This window comes from Cetorhinus maximus, chromosome 10 (genome assembly GCF_964194155.1).
Source record: "Cetorhinus maximus chromosome 10, sCetMax3.hap1.1, whole genome shotgun sequence".
Lineage (NCBI taxonomy): Eukaryota > Metazoa > Chordata > Chondrichthyes > Lamniformes > Cetorhinidae > Cetorhinus > Cetorhinus maximus.
The window spans coordinates 78,328,687-78,345,405 of record NC_135888.1 but is presented as its reverse complement, the minus strand read 5'-3'; the positions used below and the strand labels follow the sequence as shown (position 1 = coordinate 78,345,405).

The window sequence follows — 16,719 nt, the reverse complement described above, 5'->3', positions numbered from 1 at the left end:
TTCTACATTTTTGAAGGCATTATGTCACTTTTTTCCAATTGAAAAAGTACTGTAATGCATGTCAACACTTGCAGAATGGTGGTCAATATGATGGTTAACATAACTTTGCAGGACAGAACCCTATGATGAATCACTCACTAAAAACTCAACTACATTACAATAGAGAGTTTAGTGGTGACAATTGAGGGTGTGGAAACATTTCACACTTACCTTTCAAAATGTTCCAGATTCTTCAGCAGGCTTCCCCAGTGGTCATTAACTCTTCAAGGAGGTGTGTTATTTTAAGGCTTCCAACACTTGCACCAGCACACAAAAATAGTGTGCGGAAGGAAATGCAATTTCCTGAAGTCCTCACAATGGAGACTTCGATTTTGGAAGGGATGTGTGTGTGTTTTCATGCAAGGTCTCCTTTACAATGTAAAGACCACACAAAAATGGCCTGGGGTCGGGAAGGCAGACAAAAATTGTTTTTCCAGCAAAAAAGAATACTAAGTTTAGTATTTCACAGCCCAATTCACACTTCCAATGGGAGACCAAAATCCTCTGAAACCTTGTCCCAAGCAAGCAACAGACAGTGGAGTAAAGGGCTACACAGTTTCCTGAGGAATGCACCCAGACTCCATCCCATGCTCCTCAAGTTCTTCATCTGCCCTTTGGCAGCATTATCTGTCATATCAGGATCAGCTTCCATAGATTTACTTACAACATATAGCTGTACTATTCCGCCACACCCCTCCGTCACTTGACCATCTGACTCTGCCCATTCTCAATTTCCTATTTGATCCTGAATGATTTTAACCGCACCCATCTTGATCTCAGCTGTTACTGGGCCCTTTTTCTGCTGAAACCCTCATCCATACCTTTGTCATCTCCAAACTCAATTTCTCCAAAGCTTTCCTTAGTAGCTTCCCAAACTCCAACCTGCATTAACTGCAATCAAATTCCTTCCTTCCTCCCTCTCTCCCTCCCTCCACTCAGTCATTCACTCACTCACTCTTAAAGGCCCGTCTTTTGCTACTTCTCACACCAGCTTCAATAACTTCTCTCTTCAGTCATGCTTTCGCTGAGCCCCTTAATACTATTACTAGCCCCTCGCATTCATTTTCCCTCCTCTGAAATGTGCTACACTGATTTGCTACATTAAAGGCATAGTTTAAACATAAGTTATTATTAACCTAAATTGGGCTCATATTGTCCTGTAAATTCTTGAAACCAGAGCACAAATTCTGCTTCTGCCACTCATTGAATATTGGATGCCTGAGCCAAAAATGGGCATGTCTCGTATCTACCATTTATATATACCCGGTGACGCAGATGGGGGAGAATTTTCAGCTCGGCGAGTGGGGGCAGTGCCCGTTCGCCAAGGCATGAAGTGACGCGGGGTGAGGTCAGGCGGGCGTCCCAACGTCACCGCGCGTCATTTACATTTTCGGCAGGCGCACAGCCTGTAAAGGCTATTAATTAACTAATTAAACCTGTTGAGAAAGCTGCCCGTCCAACCTTAAGGTTGGCGGGCAGGCGAAGAGCCCTTCACATTTTTCATGGAACCTCATCCACGGGCTGGATGAGGATTCAAGAAGGGTTTATAAATTAAATAAAGTTTTCATTAAAGTTCATTGACATCTCCCAGCTCATGTGACACTGTCACATGATGGGACATGTCTTAACATTTTTTCTTTTCCTTATTTAAATTTTTAAAACTTAAACTAATCTCCCTGAGGCACAAAGGTCCCGACTCACGGAACCACCCCAACCCCCGGCCCACACAGGGAGCACTCAGCGCTTCCGGGCGCACATCACGCTGGGTGGGCCTTAATTGGTCTTCCCACATAAAATGGCGGCGTGGACCCGATTGGGGGTGCCCATCAGGCTCGCGCCCGCCTCCGCACAACCACCCTTGAGGGATCTTGACAGGGTGGATGTGGAGAGGATGTTCCCTCTTGTGGGAGAAGCTAGAACTAGTGCTCACTGTTTAAAAATAAGGGGTCACTCATTTAAGACAGATATAAGAAATATATTTTCTCTCAGAGGATAGAGAGTCTTTGGAACTCCCTCAAAAGGCGGTGGAAGCAGAGTCTTTGAATGTTTTCAAGGCAGAGTAGATAGATTATTGATAAGCAAGGGGGGGGAGTGAAGGGTTATAGGGGGTAGGCAGGAGGTTATGCTCAGAGCAGCCATGATCTTATTGAATGGTGGAGCAGGCTCAAGGGGCCAAGTGGCCTACTCCTGCTCCTCACTCATATGTTCGTATGCATATACGTTTTTATGTAGGATTATTGCTTGAACCTTTGTCAGACTTCTGCACCTAGTTTATTTTATTTATAGACTCCACAACATGACTGGTCTATGGGCATCATGCACCATAATTTGCTTATGACTTATTAACACACCCAGAAGTGCTAACCAAGTGCAGGTATAGTCAACTACACAAGCATTTCAAAATTATATAGGCAAAATGAATAGTCAGTTGGGAAAATGAGGGTTAATTAAGAAAAGTCAGCACGATGTGTTAAGGGCATACCATGTTTAATTGACTTGCTGGAGTTTTTTGATAGGTAGCAGAGAAGGTTGATGAGGGTAATATTATTGATGTGGTGTACAAGGACTTCCAGAAGGCATTTGATAAAGTGCCAGACAACAGACTTGTGGGTAATGTTTTAGCCCATGTTATGGAATAAAAGGGATAGTAGCAACATGGAAATGTAATGGCTGAGTGACAGGAAACAGAGAGTAGTGGTTAATGGGTGTTTTTTGGGCATGAGAAAGGTTTGTAGTGGAGTTCCCCATGAGTTGGTGTTGGGATCCTTGCTCTTCCTGATATATATTAATGACCTATACCTTAGTGGGCAGGGCACAATTTCAAAATATGCAAATGATACAAAACTTGGAAGCATTGTGAACAGTGAGGAGGATAGTATAGAACTTCAAAAGGACATAGACGAGTTGGTGGAATGGGCAAAAATGAAATTCAATGTAGAGAAGTGTGAAGTGATTCATTTTGGTAGGAAGAACACAGAGAGACAATATAAAATAAAGGGTCCAATTCTAAAGGAGGTGCAGGAGCAAAGAGATGTGGGTGTATATGTGCACATATCATAGGTTATGTGTGAGAAAATGTGCAGGGTTACAGGGAGAAGGCAGGGGAGTGGCAATAGGTAAATTGCTCCTATGAAGAGCCAGCACAGACATGATGGGTTGAATGGCCTCTTTCTGTGCTATAACAAATCTGTGATTCTGCGATTCTGTAAAAGTGGAATTTATTCAGTGTGGTTCATAATGCACTGAGCATTTCCAAACTCTAGATTGTTTGGATGCTCTGTAGACAGAGGACAGGTCGATATTAATTATTCACCTGGTTTCATGATCACAACAACCAGATAACGATTGTGTATCACAACAGAATGAATGATAACTGCACTAATACTGTCATCTTTTTATGTAATATATCCTAATTTTCAGATTGTGTTTTCTGTTCTACAAGCCAAAATAAACAATGCAAAAGATCTCTACTCGACTCCATGGTGGAAATTATCACTTTGTTGCTGCTTGTTTGAGCTTAATTGTAACACAGTGCATGTCAAGGAGTTGTTGGGGGCGGTGTGGAGGGACAATACTGCGGCAAGAAATTTAAAGTGCAAAGTTTTCTCAGGCTGCTAGCAGTAGTGCCCAGGAGATTCATGCCCATTCCAGGAGACAGCTGAACAATCCTGGAGTGTTGGCAGCCCTACCCTTACCAGCATCTCCTTCAGTGGCTTGGTCTCCATTTCTTCCTCCTTTGGTGTTTCTCTGTATTTCAGGTGCTGTATAATGTAAGTTGTTCTTGTAGTAAAATAAGTCTACCTGTATGTAAAATGTACAAATGTGTGTACATATCGTATATATTATGCTGACATGAACAATATATGTAATGTTTTTATGCATTTTGCATTTTCTGCAATATTTACTGGATTAAAGGATATAATAAATTAATATAGTGTTGCCACTAGCATGTCCATTATTATAGTGTTATATTATTTCAAAATAATTTAGGAACTATATTCTAATGCACAGGTATACATGCATAGTCAGAATGTCACATCACTTACTAGTGCACTATAGTCAGTGTCCCAAACTAACAATGTACAGTGTCATCTGCATCACATATTGTGAGTTGGGAGAAATACATTCAGTGAAAGCTCCAATATTTTTGTTTAAAAGTGTGATTATTCAAGACTAATGGAAACCACAAGACAGAACGTTGTGGCAGCAGGTGTCTGTGAGTAAAACCCAAACACTTTAAACAGATTGAATCCTGAATTAGATTGAAAACAATCAGCTTCAATTAGTGCCAGAGAGAGAGAGAGAAATAAAAGCATGAATCAAGCAAAAACAAGATGGCTGCCATCAATGAGCACACAGCTCCTGCTCAAGATGAATTGGAAGACCGATAATATCATAGAGGCATTTGAGAAGTTTAAACAAAAGTACAGGTTGACATTCAGCCATTTTCTAAAATGCACTAGTGAAAAGAAAAGGTTCAGTTATGTCATTTTATGGACAAGAGACAAAGGTTTATATCTTTAATAGCTGGGAGATGAATGAGAATGACAGTAAAAACCTATACAATTTTTTTTAGAATTCAGCACACGTCTCCAGCCAATGTTAAACCATCGGATCCACTGATATGAATTTCAGAGCTTGAGGCAGAAACCAGGTGAATTGACAATTTCTTACCAAGATTGAGAAACATAGCCAGCAAATGTAAATTTAAGAAAATGGACGAAAGACTGACAAATCAGCTCATTTGGTGATCTGCACACCCTGATGTACAAAAAGCTCTGACTGGAAAATACAAGCTCTCAAAACCATAGGCCATTGACACTACCAGAGCACATGAAGCCATGAGTAGACAGATGAAGATGGTGAATACCCAAATGGCTCGTCTTCAAAGTCAAGGGAAAGGCAGAAAGGTTGATGCAGTGAAACGGCAACCAAAAGATGCACACCCTGACAGAGAGAAAGATAGGACAGAGCTCCAGATGACCATGAATTCACAGACAGAAGGAAATGTCCCAAATACAGATCAAACTGCAGAGATTGTAGATATCCCTATCACAGGGAAAAAATGTGGAGAACAAAGAAACAGGACAGTAAAGGAGTTACCAGAGGCAGAGCAACAGGGTGAATGAGAAAAAAGAAGCCAAAACATCCATACCCTGGATGATAATGATGAGCTTGAGGACACAACAGATATAGGAACCATACATATACAAGAAATGTCTGGATGTGACAGTTCCCAGAGGAAAGAAATTCATTCAGCCATTCGGATCAGCAACAATAAAGCTGAACCTTGATACTGGAGCACAGAGTAACATTATCCTACTCAGGTTACACCAAGAATATTTTTCCTGAAAATTTTGAAAGAAAAGGGTTACCCAAAGAAAGGTGCTCTGAAACAGAGCAATGTCCTGCTAAGGGCATATGGGAGAACTGAGATTCAACAGCTAGGAACAACCCAAATCAGAGGGACACACAAAGAAAAATATGTCAAATGTATGTTCCATATCACTGAATTAGATGGTTCTGCTATCCTGGGGTTGAGTAGTTGCTTATCTCAGTAATCCATGAGATACAGGAGGCGTCACTGAGGGCTGAAGGTAGTATGCCCATTGAAAAGTGCCCTCCAGTCAGAAGCAGGGAAGATCTGATCCAAATCTATCCAGAGTGTTTTGATGAGGTGGTTGGATGCTATGTAGATTTTGAGTATCACATCGCAATTGATCCAGATAAGAAACCAGTGATTTATCCTCCACATAAAGTATCAATAGAACGAAAAGGAAAGCTTGAAAGAGAGCTGCAAGAGATGGAAGAAATGGAAGTGGTTGCCAGAATCACAGAGCCTACAGATTGAGTAAATTCCATCATCGGGAGGGATAACATGCAAAGTCAAATGAATGGATTGCAGTCAGATACTGAAATTCTTAAGGCCAAAATTGAAAGACAGAAAAGGGAAGAGAGCTAACTTGGAAAGTTCAAGCAGGTAATGAAGAAGATTTCCAGAAACATACAGCACTCCAAGATAAAAAAAAGTTAGAACCAGAGAATAAAGTCATTAACCTAGAAAGACTGGAGGCTGAGCAGGACATAACATGGCATTCTGAAAAAGGGGATATGGAAGAGAAACTGCATGCCATACGGTTAGCAGAGGGAGATCCTGAACCTCAAGTCATAACTTTAACAACACATGCTTCAAATAGAAGAACTTGAAAAAGAAAAGAATGACAGTACTGAGTTCAGACAGCAAATTAGTGAACTGCAGATGCAGCTTAACACTGTATCACATTCGGAGAATGATTTACAGGAGCCCAATAACAAACTGCGATAAATGCTGGAGCATTTAAAAAAGGAAATACGAACTGTAAGAAGCCAAGCAGAGCGGGCAGAGCAGGAAGCTGAAAAGCTGGTGGAAGACAGGCACATAGAGTGATTGGAAGAGAAAATAAGCTGGAGAATCATAACAGAGAGCTTGAGTAGAAGTACTGCCAGGCCAACACTGTCTGCAGCATTTTTAGTTTAGTCTTTAGCCGAGGCATAATATAAAAAAATTTAATGGTTGGAACAGTTATATTGATAAATAGAGGTAATACATTTCTTTAAATAAAGATGGATGTTATATTGTTATATTATTCCAAAATGAGTTAGGAACTATATTGTAATGCATGTATGGTCAGAATGCCACATCACACTCTACTGCACTGGAGTCAGATTTCCAGACCAACAATGTATCCTGCCACAGCACATTGGTGAGATGTGAGAAATACATCCGATAAAAGCTCTAATTTTTTGTCTAAACGTCTAATTATTTCAAACTTCTGGGCATCACAAGACATAACATCTATCACTCTTGCTAACTGAGACAGCTAAGGATGAAATTGAAAGAGATCAGGGGCTCTGTGCTGACCCCATGGTCAACATAATTAATCACTGCAGAACAAATAGGATACTGAACATGGGCGAAACAGTAGCATACAATTAGGAGGAAATCATTCTCAAATTGAAACTGTACATTGTGCTGATTATGCTTGAGTTTGAATATTATGTTTAATTCTCATTCCTGAGGCACTACAGGGATATTCAAATGCTGGAGGCAGTCCAGATAAGAGCCACAAGGCTGATTATGTTAGACAAATGAGTTATGACAGAAAACTAGAGAAACTTGGACTTTTCAACATTAATATGAAGGGACTGAGAGGTCAACTGGTATAAGTGCATAATATAGTAAATGGCATAGGTAAGGTAAATCCAGAAAATTACTTAAATCGATATTTTGAGAAGACACAAGTTCAAGTGAATGCAGGGCAAATTTTGTGTTGATTTTCAGGAGTTCTCTATATTGTAGGGGTGCATGGCATTGTGGTTATGTTACTGAACTAATAATCCTGAGGCCTGGATTAATGATCTGATCTGAATGCTCAAATCCACCATGACAGCTGGGAATTTTCAGATTAAATTAAAATCTGCATTTTATTTTTTTTTCTTTAACTGGTACAGGGAAGGAAATTTGCCATCCTTACCCGGTCTGGCCCATGCACTTCCAGACCCACAGCAACTGACCCTTAACTGCTCTCTGAAATAGCCTTGCATTTGAAAATGCTCAGCTGCATTTAAGAAGGTGGCTAAAAGTCAATTAGGGATGGGCAATAAATGGCTAGCCTTGCCAGCAATACCCTCATATCCCGTGAATGAATTATAAAAAGTGATCAAAACATATGAAATAAACCTCCAGATAGAGCAACAGGGGTAAGAACACTAGTCATTGAAGAAAGGCATTGGTATTACATTGGAAGAAATATAGGGTATTTTTGTTAGTGAATTAAAGCTTGATTCCCTCATCTGTTGTGAACAGTAAAGCAGCTTATAGGGTATAAGTTTATTTCATCACGCAGTGTATCTTAGCTCACGAAAATCACAACGATATGCCCAACTTAAGCTGAGCAGAAACGATGCCACAGGACAATGGCTGGTGTATAAATAAAAGTCTTGCATCAGGCATGTCCATCACTCATGCGAAAGTCACTCATGTGACTGTTTTACACTCGTTACAATGCCACATTTTTATGCAGCAAATTGTGTGTAAAAAATACAGCACCTGTGACTTATAAAGACTGTATAACTTTCATTCAGCGTATATATAAATCACATTTCGTATATATCATAAGGATTTGTTTATGGAGTTTTAGTTCATTTCTATAGAAGTAAATATATGATTAATTACGGTCTACAAATTATATAAAATATGCACATTTAAAATTATATCATTTAGTACATATATAATCCATCCAGTCTGTATATATAAAATGTAATTAATTATATGTATAATGTGTGCAATAGAGATAAGCCTACAATGTGCAGAGCTGGAGGTTTTACAAGCTGCCGGAACGTTTGTGTCGAGTTGCTGGTCCGGCGGACACTCAATGAGGTGGCGCCAATAGCCAGCGTGTAGGAACTTTCCTCCCGCGGCTCCGGGAGTTGGTGTCGCCGAGAAAGAGAAAGAGCCTAGGCCCCGGGGGGAGCAGGGGCAGGGCTGAGCTGAGGGTCGGCACCGGGGGAAGGGAGACCGCGGCGCCCCGATAGGAAACACTATAGAGAGCGGCCGGAGCGGGACACAGGGCTCCCGGCACCGAATATATCCGAGGGACCCCCCGACCGACCCCTTGAGGGTCCCTCCGTGAGTCTGTGCCCATTAACAGGAGTGAGGGTCTCTTCGTCAATCAGTGTCCATTAACAGGAGTGAGAGTCTCTCTGTGAGTCTGTGCCTATTAACAGGAGTGAGGGTCTCTCCGCCAGTCTGTGCCTATTAACAGGATTGAGGGTCTCTCCGCCAGTCTGTGTCCATTAACAGGAGTGAGGGTCTCTCTGTCAGTCAGTGTACATTAACACGAGTGAGGGTCTCTCCGTCAGTCTGTGTCCATTAACAAGAGTGAGGGTCTCTTCGTCAATCAGTGTCCATTAACAGGAGTGAGGATCTCTCTGTGAGTCTGTGCCTATTAACAGGAGTGAGGGTCTCTCCGTGTGTCTGGGCCCATTAACAGGAGTGAGGGTCTCTCCGTGAGTCTGGGCCCATTAACAGGAGTGAGGGTCTCTCCGTCAGTCTGTGCCCATTAACAGGAGCGAGGGTCTCTCTGTCAGTCCGTGTCCATTAACAGGAGTGAGGGTCTCTCCGTCAATCAGTGTCCATTAACAATAGTGAGGGTCTATCTATGAGTCTGTGCCTATTAACAGGAGTGAGGGTCTCTCCATGAGTCAGTGCCTATTAACAGGAGTGAGGGTCTCTCCATGAGTCTGTGCCCATTAACAGAAGTGAGGGTCTTTCTGTGAGTCTGTCTCTATTAACAGGAGTGAGGGTTTCTCCGTCAGTCAGTGTCTACTTACAGGAGTGAGAGTCTCTGTCAGTCTGTGTCCATTAAGAGGAGTGAGGGTCTCTGTGAGCCTGTATCCATTAACAGGAGTGAGGGTCTCTCCGTCAGTCAGTGTCCATTAACAGGAGAGAGGGTCTCTGTCAGTCAGTGTCCATTAACAGGAGTGAGGGTCTCTCTGTGAGTCTGTGTCCATTAACAAGAGTGAGGGTCTCTCTGTCAGACTCTGTCCGTTGACAGGAGTGAGGGTCTCTCTGTCAGTCTGTATCCATTGACAGGAGTGAGGGTCTCACCGTCAGTCTGTATTCATTGACAGCGCGAGGGTTTCTCCATGAGCCTATTCTATGGCAGGACTGAGGGGGTCTCAGTCAATCTGTATCCATTAACAGGTGTGAGGGTTTCTCCATCAGTCTGTATCCATTGACAGGAGTGAGGGCTTGTCCGTGACTATCCATTGTTAGGAGAGTGGGTCTCTCTGTCTGCCTATCCATTGACATGCGCGAGGGTCTTGACAGGACTGAAGGTCTTTTGGCTTATCTGCTTATTGGTAGGGTTTGAAGGATTTTTGGCTGCACGTCCCAACTAACGAGAATTTGAAGGGCTCCACTGGCACCTCTCCCTCTCCTTTTTGGGTCATTGACTCCACTAATCCTGTGCCACAATACAAGAGTTTCGAAGTTCTCATGTTCCATTTGACAAGGTTGCAAGAGATCTCTGGATGGCTGCTGCTTTCGCAGGACTGTTGAGAACCCTCAACTTGTCTGTGTATCCTTTGTGCACTCTTTGCCAAGGAGGAGGGGGGGCGGTGGGGGGGGGGGAGTCAGTCCGCACCAACAGAGACTATGTGACAGAGACTGACTGAGAGCTAAGGAGTGAAAGAAAATGATGTACTCCTCCAGACGGAAACCTGTTCTCTATTTCACCAAGGAGGATAGCAGGTAAGCTGGAAAAGAGGCATCACACTGAATAAGAGAAATCTGAAATTTACATTTTATTTCTCAAGGCATTTTTGAAAATCTTAATGTATTTCCTAAATAGTGTAATACTCTACACTGGCTGGCTGCTGCTCCAGCAATGCGTTTACCTGTTAAGAGGGCAGTGGACTGATAAAGCCTATAATTAATTTATAGTACACTATTTTATAATACCAGTGCTCTCTTTTGTGACACTTTCTAATGTGCTGGCACTTCAGCATATCAGATCTATGAACATAGAATGTGATAAAATAGGTTAAGTATGTTTCTGTTGTTTTTAAAAGTGTCCTTAGCACATTGGAAACTTGATGGATTCCCTGCCGCCCCAATGGATTAGTGTTCAGCAAGGAGACCTTTTATTCACTGTCTAGGTCAATGCTGTCTCATTTGTTAAACCAAATCTTGATTTGCAGATCCAATTGCAAATATTACATATGAAGTCACTGTTGGAGGGGTGGGTGAAGACACTGGCTTTGTGGCGTGCTCGCTTGTCCTGTAGGAACCTGATTCTGTTCTCCTCAAATGTTGAGATTACTTGATGACAAAGACTCCTCTATTTGTACCTGTCCAGGGTTGCTTTTTAAATTAATGTAAATTAAACTCTGCATGTCAGAAGAGATGTCTGACCCAAATCCCTATAGTCTATATAGTAACATAACAATCCTGGTAAAATCCTCATTGTGCTAAGATTTACTCATTCTAAGCACACTCGTTTTCGATTTGCATGTAATTGTACATGGGTATTCAGAACTTTTTGATTAAAAAGCAATAAATTGTTGCCTCCTCAGACTGCAGTCTGCTAATCTGCCGTGGTTTTAGTTACATTTTCTTTATCATATCCTTTGTAAATACTCAGTTTGCTACAGAACCTAATTTGCAAACCTGCCTTGCTATCGCAAGGTTTGTTTAACATATTGGAACTAATAATAGAGGAAAAGCTTCAGATTAATTAATATGATTCTTGTGGAAGACACTTAATTCATCACACAAATTGCTCCCACCAACAGCGACAGGCATGTTAATAAATTCAAAATTTTCCCCCAAATTTGAGATAATTTTGGACGGATAAAATATATTATTGCCGTGCATTTTTCTCAGTTAAATTGGGTGTAATACAATAATTTCATATATGTTGAGCATTACACTTTCACAGAATTCTAGCATGTAGCCTCCTCCATACATCTTTCCACTGGGCCTTGAAATGAACAATATTGCAAGTCTTTTTTCCATCTGAAGGTTAAATGCAGAACACTAACTGACAAGTTCTGATGTCTTTAACTTCATTTTTAAAAAATCCATTTGTCACAAAGGGTCAGCTAAATCCAAGTTTTGACTTTGAACCAGTGTTGAAAAATAATCCAAAAGAAAAATTGAACCAGGTGTCTCAAACCATGATATCATCACTGTTTTATGGAGTAAAAACACCCAGATTTTTTTCTGAACAAAGATTAAAAAGGTTTATTTACTTGCCTCAAAGCGAATTGCCTAGCTTTGCTCCATTCTAGGGCAGTCTTGATGGACTGGCTGTGTTTTTCTCCTTGACTGTGAATTTTCTATGTTCCTGTTATGAAATTTTGATATTAAATTATAAAATTTTAATTGCTGGTTGATATTGGAGTGTTAAATCGGTTAAAGCACAGCATTCAGTCCAGATATCTGGCAGCACTGTGCAGTGTGAAACTGGTTGTGCAACATTGTATCACCAGTACATCTGGGAATTTCTTTATTAGTGTATTGTTATACAGTGAAACCAGTTTAAACAGGCACTTACTGACAGCCCCAAATATTTTGCATTGTCAAAGATACAAGAGGCACCCCACTCCAATTGCAAACTACCCTCAGCTTTCAAAGTACCATTTTCTTTTACACCTTTAAATATAGGATGTATTCTGCAGCTGTTGTCCCTGCCAATTTATCTGGCGTTTGAATTCCCCCCACTGCAGTCAGTGTTCCTGCCAGTCCCTGTGGTTTGAATTCCCCCCCCACCAGCACTGTTTCTGCCAATCCCTAGGGTTCAAATCCATCTGCAGCAACTTTTAGTAGATACGATAGCCATTTTGAAAAAAAGGATCCTACTAAAATAAAAGACAGTTCGTGCCATTTCCTTAGGTGTCTGTAATTTACAGGTTTCACTAGTTCACCATTTGACAGGATGTGACTCATCATTCTTATACATTAAGATGCCTGACTGCTATGTGTGAAGCTGTACATAAGAAGGGAGGGGGTTCTGATTTTGAAAAACGTTATATCCCATTATATCATTGATGGATAATATTGTCATATGGGACAGGATTTTGCATTTTGGGTTGGAATCCCAATGTTGGGGTCAAATGGGATTGCACACTTGCACTGTGTCAGGAGCAGTCACCAGGCAGTGAATTTGCCTTGATTGACCAATTAGTGGCCAGAGGGCATGCCCACCTTCCAATTAAGGACAGCGAATGGGCTGACAAAGGTGGAGGGCCGATAGAAGGCCCACCAGCATAGAAGGAGCTTCAGCCTGCCATTGCGGAAGAGAGAGAGGGGAAATCTCCATCTTGAGGCACCGTTTCAGCAACTTGTAAAAAAATCTGAAATAAAAATGACCCCTGCTGCTAGGCCACCATCAGAGTCTACCTGGAAGGTTGCCCCCGGTCTGTCGCCAGGAGACTGCTTCCAGGCAGATGCATGCTGCTGGTGTCATGGGTGGACCCCGTAGAGAGATTGGAAAATTCCAGTTGGCTTCTGAATGTTGGCCTTAATTGACCTTTAACTCACATCAATTGGCTTCCCACTGCTTGCGGTTAAGTAGCCATGGTGGACTTATCTGGCGTCTGGGGAAATGGCTCTAGGGCGGAATGGTGCTGGAAGTCTGGAATTATGTGCCCGCCCCCACTCATCTCTGTTCTCATCTCCTGTATTGGGGCAAAAATTCAACCCATGCTGCCAGGTTCTTCACAACAATGGAAACATTTTCTTCAAAGCAATTGGAGGGTAAAGTTGAGCATCAACGTGTTTTCCTGCATTCAGCTGGATTTATGAAGGATCTTCAGACTCATTCAGCTCTTTGAGCACTTGACTCACATATTTCACATGTAAATCTATTCTATTCAGTCTCAATTTTTGCCTCATAAATGCACGTTTGCTTAATGGTACATCATACGACACAAGGGATCAAGCAGGCTGGGTTGCAGAGGTGCGCAGGAGTCTAAGACATGCCCACTCTTTGCATTGGATGTCGATGACATTTCAAAATGGTGACCACTCCAACCCACACTTTTATACTCGGCGTATAAGTCGCACACCCTCCCCCCATTTGGATGAAATTGTCAAGGCTTCAAATGTTGACTTATACACTGGAATCTATGGTAAATCACACTGTTTACTAAAATCTGGGTTAGTTGCTAGGCCTGGGTTTTGTTATTTCTGTGAGAGTGGAAAATAAGAGATGTTTAATTTAGGTTATAAGAGGCACGGCAGTTTATGGAAACTTTTCAAGTAATCTGAACAAGAAGATGGTAGTTTAACAGCCTGATATTACAACAACACATCTCCTCCCTGATGCTTCAGCTAGATAAATCAGTAACTGGATTGTACAAAACAAAGAAAACTTTGTGCTGAGTTAACTGATTTGGGCTTCTACCCCCTTGGTTTAGAGAATAAATTATTGGCCAGCTTCACTGCTGATCATTATCTAGTGTACAGCTATGGATGCACAAGTGAGGATAGACTTAGCTGTGGTGCCCCCATTGATGGAGCAGGCTGCCAATATTCATTATTCAACACCCATGTGAGGGATGGGTACTTAAGCAAGGCAATAAGCCCTACCCCAGCAAGGAGGCAAAGGGATTGGGGTGGGAATATAAGCAGATTTTTTTGACTTAAGTCTGTGGTCACTATATATCGAGTGACTGATTTAAACTTAACCTACAAGTGAACCTAGGGAGTATACAAGTTTTTCCTATATGTGGAATATATTTTCAGCTAAGAAAATTAATGGCATTAAAAAGAAACTGGATATATATCTGGATGGGAATGGGTTTAGTGTCTTTCAGGGTGGATGTAGGTTAAGCTGATCAAATACTTTGCACAACACAGCAAAGCATTTTGTAGCTTAGGTGAAGATAAGAGGGAGTGTTGTCTCAGACAGGAGGACAGAGTGAAAATGTGAAATGGATGCCTTTTCTGCAGATTTGGTTGATTTCTTATTTCAGCAGAGTATTCCTTTAGGAAATTAGAGTCATGACAGGGCAGATTATACATGGCGGTGGTGAGAGCAAGCATGCTAGGTTGAATTGCCATCTCATGTTCAGCTCTTTCTCACGTTTGTAAGATTGCTGGCAATAAGTTTCTGCTATTCTCACATGTAAAGCTGTTTTATAATGGAGTTGGTCAGAAGTAAACGTTTTTCTTTTTAATGTGTATTGCATTGTAACTGAGTGTTATTAACTAGATATGCATTCTTATACTTTGAAGGTGTAACTTTGATCTTGAAGTAAGCTAGTAGAAAACGGTTTTCATTTAAACTCAGTGCAGCTTATTAGACAGAGCTGTTGTCTCAGAGTGCTGTTGGACACAGTCTGTCATGGAGCGCTGCTGTTGAGAGCGGCCTGCCATGGAGTGCTGCTGTTGAGAGCGGCCTGCCATGGAGAGCTGCTGTTGGGAGCAGCCTGCCATGGAGAGCTGCTGTTGAGAGCGGCCTGCCATGGAGAGCTGCTGTTGAGAGCGGCCTGCCATGGGGCGCTGCTGTTGAGAGCGGCCTGCCATGGAGAGCTGCTGTTGAGAACGGCCTGCCATGGGGCGCTGCTGTTGAGAGCGGCCTGCCATGGGGCGCTGCTGTTGAGAGCGGCCTGCCATGGAGAGCTGCTGTTGAGAACGGCCTGCCATGGGGCGCTGCTGTTGAGAGCGGCCTGCCATGGGGCGCTGCTGTTGAGAGCTGCCTGCCATGGGGCGCTGCTGTTGAGAGCGGCCTGCCATGGGGCGCTGCTGTTGAGAGCTGCCTGCCATGGAGAGCTGCTGTTGAGAGCGGCCTGCCATGGAGCGCTGCTGTTGGGAGCGGCCTGCCATGGGGCGCTGCTGTTGAGAGCGGCCTGCCTTGGAGTGCTGCTGTTGAGAGCGGCCTGCTGAATGGAATGAGTACTGGCCAACACTGAGATGCAGAGGTTAAATTTCCTGTGTATATGTGCCTGGGGTATGAGGATAATCAGGGTGTGAAGAAAATTCTCAATGTAAAAGGTCAAGGCAACTTGAGCGCAAGTGTCTTCTGTACATAATTATGTTACGCCTGAAATTCCTCTCTCCTTCATGCCTCTGTGTTGATCACTGCACTGAATGCTTCTTGGCTCGTAACGTTTCTCACCCATGATCAAACAGCTGTATGCATGAATTTGGAGGTCTTGTGGCATGGTGGATAATGCCTCTGAGTCAGGAGCTTTGTGTTCAATTCCCATGCCAGGACTTGATGGTCAGCCTTTCTTGGGTGTAAATGGACATCAGCAAAAGGGGCATAATTTTGGGTATAGTTTCCCAATTGCCGTCCCACAGGAAGTTCCACCCACATTGTTTTGCAGGGTGCTATTGAATGCAGTGTACTGACTAGTGCTTAGTAGCTCTTTAAAAGCCAACCTAATAAACTAAATCAACAAAATGAGGGATAAAGGAAACACAGCCCCTAAGTTAGGTTAGCTGTAAAACCAAAGACTAAGTTTAAAGAAAACTTACAAACATCAAATCAAAATGTGATTAAGAGGGTTGATAAAGCACCCCAGACCCCGCGGTGCCCACCGGGCACGGAAGGCCTCGAGGGTGCCGGCAGACACCGCGTGCTCCCTCTCCAGGGACGCCTGGCCGCGAACGTAGCCGCGGAAGAGGGCCAAACAGTCGGGTGGGACGACCCCCATGATCGCCCGCTGCCTGGACCTGTTAATGACTAACTTGGCCAAGCCCAGGAGCAGGTTTACGAGGAGGTCCTCCTCCTTCCTGGCCCCCCTCTGCACCGGGTGTCTGTAGATCAGGAGCATGGGACTGAAGTGCAAACAAAACAGTAGTGAAAGGTTTTTTAAATAACTGAAAAGGGAGTGCAGCCTACAACAATTAATATAGACATGGTCCACGGACTCCACAAGACCACAAAAAGGGCAGGTATCCTGGGAGTCCGTGAACCAACACATTCGACAATTATAGGGGACTGCTGCATGCAACACCCTCCACCCTAGGTCCCTGATGGAACGCGGGAGGATACCTCTGTAGAGGGCCTCCCAACGGGGACTTCCGCCGCTTGACGGCAACAAGGCATGCCAGGTCGTGTCCAGGCGGCGGGGGAGGGCAAGGAAGTGAAGGGTGTGCAGCAGCAGCCCATACAGGAAACTCCT

At 43.0% G+C, this 16,719-nt stretch overlaps 2 protein-coding genes across 4 annotated transcripts in view; both read left to right on the top strand.

Moving 5' to 3' along the window:
* LOC144685779 (semaphorin-4B-like) overlaps positions 1-3,978 on the top strand; it is a 99,680-nt gene extending 95,702 nt beyond the window's left edge. For both annotated transcript variants that reach the window (XM_078550650.1, XM_078550649.1), the window contains one exon: positions 3,460-3,978. In XM_078550650.1, the coding sequence (XP_078406776.1) occupies positions 3,460-3,554 (95 nt within the window). In that variant the 3' untranslated portion in view covers positions 3,555-3,978. The remainder of the gene's footprint in view (positions 1-3,459) is intronic.
* Positions 3,979-8,469: 4,491 nt separating this feature from the next.
* Positions 8,470-16,719, top strand: part of b4galt7 (xylosylprotein beta 1,4-galactosyltransferase, polypeptide 7 (galactosyltransferase I)) — a 32,872-nt gene continuing 24,622 nt past the window's right edge. Inside the window, exons 1-2 of one of the 2 annotated variants that reach the window (XM_078550647.1) lie at positions 8,470-9,377; positions 9,524-10,333. In XM_078550647.1, the coding sequence (XP_078406773.1) occupies positions 10,278-10,333 (56 nt within the window). In that variant the 5' untranslated portion in view covers positions 8,470-9,377; positions 9,524-10,277. Of the gene's footprint in view, positions 9,416-9,523; positions 10,334-16,719 lie in introns of both variants that reach the window. The other variant, XM_078550646.1, reaches the window with a different exon arrangement.